This window comes from Galeopterus variegatus, unplaced genomic scaffold, assembly GCF_000696425.1.
Source record: "Galeopterus variegatus unplaced genomic scaffold, G_variegatus-3.0.2 Scaffold410, whole genome shotgun sequence".
NCBI classification, from domain to species: domain Eukaryota; kingdom Metazoa; phylum Chordata; class Mammalia; order Dermoptera; family Cynocephalidae; genus Galeopterus; species Galeopterus variegatus.
Genome location: NW_007726521.1, coordinates 549,404 through 557,516, shown reverse-complemented (window position 1 = coordinate 557,516; position 8,113 = coordinate 549,404). Strand labels below are relative to the sequence as shown.

General features: G+C 43.3%; 1 protein-coding gene across 1 annotated transcript in view; it reads left to right on the top strand.

Annotated features, from left to right (window-relative positions):
* SYAP1 (synapse associated protein 1) overlaps positions 1-8,113 on the top strand; it is a 25,658-nt gene that overhangs the window by 3,465 nt on the left and 14,080 nt on the right. Inside the window, exons 2-3 of the mRNA XM_008568446.1 lie at positions 2,711-2,829; positions 4,089-4,155. Of these exons, the coding sequence (XP_008566668.1) occupies positions 2,711-2,829; positions 4,089-4,155 (186 nt within the window). The remainder of the gene's footprint in view (positions 1-2,710; positions 2,830-4,088; positions 4,156-8,113) is intronic.

Below are 8,113 nucleotides of genomic sequence, written 5' to 3'. Positions count from 1 at the left end.
TCACTGGCTGAGCGAGGCGCGGGAGCAACACCGAGGGTTGCAATCCCGTTTGCCGGTCCCCGGTCCGGTACGGGGGCAACACTGAGGGTTGCAATCCGTTGCCGGACACGGAAAAAGACAAAAAAAAAAAAAAACTATCCTTAAGACCAGCCCACGCCCAGGAATGGAGGAAGGGCCTTAGTTGCTACTTAATTTCAGACCCTATCTTTGTACCAAATTTCCTGAAGTAGACATTATACTCCTGTTATTTCCTGTTGACTCATATCTAAGTCTCAGTTTTTTTTCCTAGCCACTTAATAAAAACTGTCTTTAACTTGGTGTCAGCTGATCTCTGGGCTTCTTACTTGAAAATCTCTTCCTGTCCTCTCCTCAGTCCCACTGACCTGGGAGCTCAGGCCACTGTACTCTCCAGATGTCTCCCTCCCTGTGTTCTCTGAGGCCTGCCACCTCTGTTTAATGAATAATCTTGCTCCTCTTATTGTCTTTGTTTCTTTTATTTGTTTATTTTGGTTTAGAAATGGACATTCCTTGAGGGTGAGAATTGTGCTTTCTCAGATTCAGTGTATTCATAAACTCCACCCACAGAGTCATTGAAATTTAACTGAGAATTAAGGTTATTATGCTAAAATACCAGTTTTTAAGTGACAGTTCTCCCTTAGAATAAAAATGACAGTGTGAATTCAAAATGTATTTCTGAGAAAATCTTAAAAGGAACACTGTTCTTTTAGAACTAGATTTCTTCATCTGTTTGCAAAGAATAGTTTTACAAAGTACTGTGGCTGTCTGCTCGTTTTATCACACCACTCTGTACATAGACTAGTCATAACCAAAGAGAAATGAGTGATCTCCCTAAAGCTAAGCATTTATGATGTCATTTCCCATTCATCCATTCAGCAAGTACTTATTGCTCACCAGCTGGGGATACAATGGTGAATCAGACAGCCTTGGTGCCTGCCCTGATGGGGCTTAGGATGGGCCCCTCAGTCTAACTGAGAAGATATTCACCAAGTAATTGATATGGTGTCATGAATATTGTTGATTGGGCAAAACAAGATGATGAAAGAACACATACTGGGTCACCTACCCTAGTCAAGGTGCCGGGGAACATTTCCCAAGGAGAACTGGTATTTAAGTAGAGATCCACAGGATGTATAGAGTTAGCCACGTAAAGGGAGGACAGATAAAAGTGTTTAAAACCAAGGAGTAACATATTTAAGGTCTTCTTGGAGGTACTAAAGCATTTCCCTGTGGTCATATGAATGTAAACTACGAGGGGGGAGAATGGTGAGAACGAGACCAGAATCCTGTGACCAGTCAAATGGGGTGTTGATGCCACCAGACAATGGGGCAAAGTAGACTGTTTAATGGTAAAGGATTTGGAAAGTTGAAGAGAGGGTCATTCAGATTGGAAGATAATACTGCAGGCTCCCAGATGCCCATACAAGCTGCCCATTCCCTGGAAGTGATACCACCCACAGAGTGAGGATGTAATTAGGTGTGCCCAGCTCCCTTCCCCATTCTTACCGCAGCCTTCTCCTGCCTCAGGGTTGTGAGAGTCCACTGCCTGCCCCTCAACAGGTGCAAGTAACAGGCAAGACTGCCCTAACATGGTGAATATTTCCTGTGCACTGATGTCGGTTGCCGGGACGCCTTCCCCAGCAAGTCCAGCTTCAGGACCTGCCTCAGGTTCTTCCTACACCCTGGATTTTGCAGTGTGAACTTTGAAGTGATATTTGTTTACAAATGGGCCTTTATATTAGAGTGCAATAGAGCCTTGACATATTTTTCATACTTCAGGAAAGCTAATTTTGTGGTTTTGTTTTGTAAAAGTGAAAGTGTGTGTTCTGGGGCCGGCCCGGTGGCGCACTGCTACAGTGCACCGCTTGGGAAGCGCGGCGGCGCTCCCGCCGAGGGTTCGGATCCCACATACAGACCGGTTCCCGCTCACTGGCTGAGCGAGGTGCGGGAGCAACGCCAAGGGTTGCGATCCCGTTGCCGGTCACGAAAAAAGACAAAAAAAAAAAAGAAAGTGTGTGTTCTAGTTTTAATCTTGTTCAGCATATTTGCTCATTATTGTTAAGAAGGATTTATATTTCTATTAGGGTTTGTTAAGATTTCTGTTTATTAAAAATTCCCCCAGATTTATGATGGGATGGGTTAATCTGGGAAAGGAAGGACATTTTTTCTTTCAACAGGAGGGAAGGATGAAAAAATAAAGATGGGATACTTGGGATCTTATCTGTAAAGTAGGAGGGGAGATTATTTACTGAGATAAGTTAGAGCTAGAGACTTGAGAAGGCCAAGAAAAGTTTGAAACAGTTACTAGGGAGAGTATGCTAATGGTCTATGAAAGAGAGAATTAAAAACCCAATATGGATGGCCAGCGCACCAAGAAAATGGTGCTTTTAAAAGCATTATCGGGTCTGGTAGCGTGGTCGAGCGGTCTAAAAGCATTATCAGTGCTTCTCATTCCTTGTTTCAAGTCCTAATTTGTTGTTTTGTTTTGGGTGGCTGACCGTTATAGGGATCCAAACCTGTGACCTTGGTGTTATAAGGCTGTGCTCCAACCAACTGAACTATCTGGCCAGCCCCTCAAGTCCTAATTTGTGACAAAGAACATGCCCTATCATTTTAGAGTCTTTAAGGGAAAAATCGCAACTGCAATAACCATGTACTTGAATGGAACATATATTCTTTTTATTCTTTACAGACTATCTATTTAACTTTGCAACTGCTGCCACCAAAAAGATAACAGAATCAGTTGCTGAAACAGCACAAACGATCAAGAAATCTGTGGAAGAAGGAAAAATAGATGACATCATTGATAAGGTATATTTAAATATATTTTGAAAGTAAAAATTCGTGAAATTCATTAGCAGTTGATGTAATTGTCCCTTTTTCTTATGAACATTTTTTAACCAAAGTAGGATAATCTCATATTAATCTGATAAAAATATTAATTGTTGAGATTCTTGGTTATTTTTCTCTCGTATATAACAAGCAACTATGATATAAATTGCTTGATTTAAATAACTTTGGTTTTTATTTTAACATATTCTAAAATACATAGATACTTTTGGGTTATACTAAACTTTTCATGTGAGTTTAATTTTAAACTATATTTCAGGATATATTTATACCTTTGCAACATTCAGTTACGTTTTTAAAGTCCTAGCCCATTAGGAACAACCCTTTTAAGACTCTAAGGAATGAGTGAGTTTGTTTTTTGTGGTACTAAGGTATAGGACTAGGAAATTACATTTCTGTTGGTAATTTTTTGAACTAAGGAAGTCATCAGTTAAACCTTATTTAGGGGCGGCCTGGTGGCGCACTGCTACAGTGCGCCGCTTGGGAAGCGTGGCGGCGCTCCCGCCGAGGGTTCGGATCCCACATACAGACCGGCCGCTCACTGGCTGAGCGAGGAGCAGGGGCAACACCGAGGGTTGCGATCCCGTGGCCGGTCCCGGTCCGGTACGGGTGTGACACTGAGGGTTGCGATCCGTTGCTGGTCACGAAAAAAGACAAAAAGACAAAAAAAAAAAAACCTTATTTAATTGTTATTTAGATATTTTTGCCATGCATACTATTTGTTAAAATGAGAATTCACCTGTCTTTTACTGTTTTATGGAATAATACAAGAATTGAGTTTTTGTTTGTTTGTTTGTTTGTTTGTTTTTTTTATAAAGATGACCGGTAAGGGGATCTTAACCCTTGGCTTGGTGTTGTCAGCACCATGCTCAGCCAGTGAGCGAACCAGCCATCCCTATGTGGGATCCGAACCCGGGGCCTTGGTGTTATCAGCACCGCACTCTCCCGAGTGAGCCACGGGCCGGCCCAAGAATTGAGTTTTTAACTCATTTGATTTTTGCATTTGAAGAGATAATGTGTCATAAAGGAGGTTGTACCCTTAAAACTCAAAAACATTGAAGATCCCCTCCCGTTGGGGAAATTGGGACATACCACTTTTTTAGCCTTTTTATCCAAAGAAGATGAATAAAATTTCTCAAATAGACTTCAAAAATCTTTAATGTAATTGTTATCTAATAATAAACTTTTCAAAATAATTTGATTATGTATTTTTTTAACAGACAATTATAGGCGATTTTCATAAGGAACAGAAAAAATTTGTGGAGGAGCAGCATACAAAGAAGTCAGGTATAGTATAGGTTTGTCAAACCTAACCTGCCAAGTTTTACTGAGCACCTATTATGTGTTAGACACCATGCTGAGGCTCTGAGAATACGAGAATGTGCACATAATGGCCCCATCCTTTGGGTAGCACAAAGACTAGTGGGAGAGACAAACCCATAAGCCTTCGGGGTTTAAAGGAAGGGAGTAAGTTGTTCCCTTTGGCTGGGTCAGTGGGTGAGGTCAGCCAGTGTCAGCCTCTCTGGGGAGCCACGCACCCAGCACAGTGTACGATGTACGCATAATAGGCTCTTAGCAAGTGTTGGCTCCCTTCCCATTCTCTTCAGGAGAAAGAAAAAGAAGAGTTTTCCAGGGGAGTGACTGCACCTGCAGTGACAGAAGGCCATGAAAAGTCATGGGTGTTCAGGAAACTTATTCCATACATTTCTTTGTTTGTTTGTTTGTTTGTTTGTTCTTTGGCAGCTGGCCAGTATGGGGATCTGAACCCTTGACCTTGGTGTTATAATCACCACACTCTAAGCAACTGAGCTAACCGGCCAGCCCCTCAATACATTTCTTTACTGACAAATGCCTGTTTAAATGTTTGTAGTTATGAGGTGTCAGAATGCCTACTTTTACCATTTGGTGGGACTCAAACACAAAACCAGCCTCATGTCTTTGAAAATGGCAAAAGTAGTATAAAGCGATTCACTTTGAGCTCTGCCATGGTTAGTTCTGTGGTGATGCCCCATTAGGCTTTGTTGTGCCTGGGTAAACTCAAAAGGGGGAAGTGCCCTTTTGGACAAATAAACTATACAAGTTAGCATAACTTAGTGATTAGTTGGAAACAGTACAGTCGTTGCTGGCTCGGGGACTTGCTGTAGGAGCTAATGCCTGAGAAAGGAACTGTGAGGGGGTGGGGTGAAAAGTTTGGAGGTGATTTGTTTTGAGGTGCCCATTAGGCATCCCAGTGAGAGAAACATGTACAGAGGCAGAGGAGGGAATGCAGGTGGTTTAGGGGGGGGAATCTGTTCCTGAGTCACACTAGCCATGTTTCAAGTGCTCCGTAACCACACCTGGCTAATGGCTTCCGTATTGGTCAGTGCACATGCAGAACATTTCCATTATTGCACAAAGCTCTGTTGGCCAGTGCTGTTGTAAATTAGACGAATGGGCTCCTGTAGTAGTTTATTCCTGTCTGAAGCATGGAGGAGAATTCAATCTAGTGATACAGATTGTTAGTCCAGTTGTAACCACTGTGAGAGTAGGTAAGCTCCTCTATGAGAAGTGTGTCAAGGGGGTCCAGCTGGTTAGCTCAGTTGGTGAGAGCGCAGTACTGATCACACCAAGGTCCAGGGTCCCATCCCTCTATCGGCCACCCACCAAAAAATAAAAGCGTGTCAAGCATGGAAGGAGATGAGTGGGGTAGCCACAGTGTTCAGGAAGGAAGGGAAAGAACTGACAGTTACTGCTGAGTGGTGACATGTTATACACAACATCTCATTTATTTTTTTTTATTTATTTTTTTTTTTTTTAAAGATGACCGGTAAGGGGATCTCAACCCTTGACTTGGTGTTGTCAGCACCACGCTCAGCCAGTGAGCGAACCTGCCATCCCTATATGGGATCCGAACCCGTGGCCTTGGTGTTATCAGCACCGCACTCTCCCGAGTGAGCCACGGGCCGGCCCTAACATCTCATTTAATAAAAGGAAGCCGATGCAGTCAGCAGGGGCAAGTAATTTGCTGAAGGTCGTTCAGCTGGTGAGTGATGAAACTGAAATCTGCCTTCAAAATGAGTGCCAATATACCCAAGAGGGAGGGTGACTAGGAGAGAGAAGCAACGGAAGCCCAGAGAGAGGAGACTTGCCAGGAGAACAGTCAGCGTGTGAGATGCAGCCGGGAGGTCCAGTCACAGTGGCCGGCAGAAAAGGCACCGGGAGCATGTTGTGGTCACAGGAACTTCGTGCATGCGGTACTTAGTTATCTCCCTTTTCCAGATAAGGAAACTGGCCTAGGGAGAAGAGATCTAAGAAGTGTCCTTGGGGTTGGACAACCAGGAGGTTATTGATTACCCTAAAAAAGAGCAGTTTCAGAGGAACTGGGGGTGGAGGTGTTTCATGCACAGCAGTAGGGTGGCCTGAGGGGGACCTCATTATCTGAGGATAAGTCATACTAGGAGGGGCCACCTGAGGTGAAAAGACTTAAAATGGAGACCAAAATGTTGTAGTAAAGTGTGTGAGATGTGTGAGAAAAACAGTTTTGGTGGGGTTTTACCCTAATTTTTTTCTTTTGTTTTTGGCGGGTGGCTGGTACAGGGATGGAACCCTGGACCTTGGCGTTTTCTTTTTTTTTTTTTTTTTTTTTAAAGATGACCGGTAAGGGGATCTCAACCCTTGACTTGGTGTTGTCAGCACCACGCTCAGCCAGTGAGCGAACCGGCCATCCCTATATGGGATCCAAACCCGTGGCCTTGGTGTTATCAGCACCGCACTCTACCGAGTGAGCCACGGGCCGGCCCGACCTTGGCGTTTTCAGCACCACGCTCTCACCACCGGAGCTAACCAGCCAGCCCTACCCTAATGTTTTCTTTAAAGTATGAAAATATGTATATATTATCTTGCAATTAACAGAATTCGGATTATAATCACCACCATTTGCTGGCTTAGGATGAACCAAAGAATGAGCTGTGCATGCACTGGCCCCTCCCTGCGTCATATATGCACGTAGCTTTCCTCACAGCTGGCACATGCGTCTTCCATTTGACTCTTGGAGCTTAATAGTAGAAGGAATTATTTCTGCAAAAATATTCCAGGACAGCATTAGTTTTCCCAAGTGCCTGTCTTAATCACCCCTTTGGTTTTCAAATTGTTCTCTGTGAAAGCACTTGCTGGATCACCAGCCTTGCATTGCCTTCAGCCGGAGGCACCCTAACTGACTGCCAGGTCCTCCTTGTCCGTAGTTTCCCAGTGATTCAGGCAGTTCTCCAGTGTCACTTTCCTTTGACTTCATGAAGCACCAGGCGTTTTGCAAGGTTTGCCTTTTCACTTTGAAATGGAAGGTGTTGTGAGAACGATGGGGCTAGCATCTAGTGTTGAGGCCGGAGGGGTGACTGAGCGTGGTCACGAATTCATGCACTTTTGCGTTCCTGGTGACTCCTGCCTCCCATCCTAATCTTGCATTGTGGGCTGCTGAACACGGGGCATTGAGGCTCCCCTGCTGAGCTCCCACACTGCTCCTCTCCGGTGCTCACATGGTAGAGAGCCTTGATGGGCCTTGCGCTCACTGTTTTTGTCTCCAGAAAAGTTGCAAGGATAAAAATAGTGCAGAGAACACCCATATCCCAGTACCTAGGTTATTAAAGTTTGATTGAATTTGCCTTGGTCATCTGCATACTCTCTCTAGCTCTTCCTGTGTGTCTTTTTTTTCCTGTTGCATTCGGTATGCATTTCCTAACAATTAGGGATATTCTCTTTCATAATCGTAGTACAGTTAATGGCATTAGGAACTTTAACATTGATACCATACTTTACTATTCATCTGTTAATTTTGTCAGTTGACCCAATAATGTCCTTTATAACATTTTCACCCTCCGTGCAGGATCCAGTTGATGATAAGCTGTTGCACTCTTTGTCATGTCTCTTAGCCACTTTTAATCTGGAACGTTCCAACAGCCTTTGTCTTTTATGACATTAATGTTTTTGAAGAATACTGCTCCCCCTCTTTTTAATAGACTTTTTCTCATTTGGGCTTTGTCTGACATTTCCTCCTGATTTCCTCATCATTAGATTCACATTATGCATTCTTGGCATATTTGAATGTGTATTCTTCACATATTGCATTCTTGAATATTACATAGATGATGTTGTGTCCTTCTCAGGGTATCATATCTGGAGGCCCACACTGTCCCTCTCTCTCCCTCGTTGATGATGTTGATTTTTTTTTTTTTTTTTTTTTTTTTTTTTTTTTTTTTTTTTTTTTTTTTTT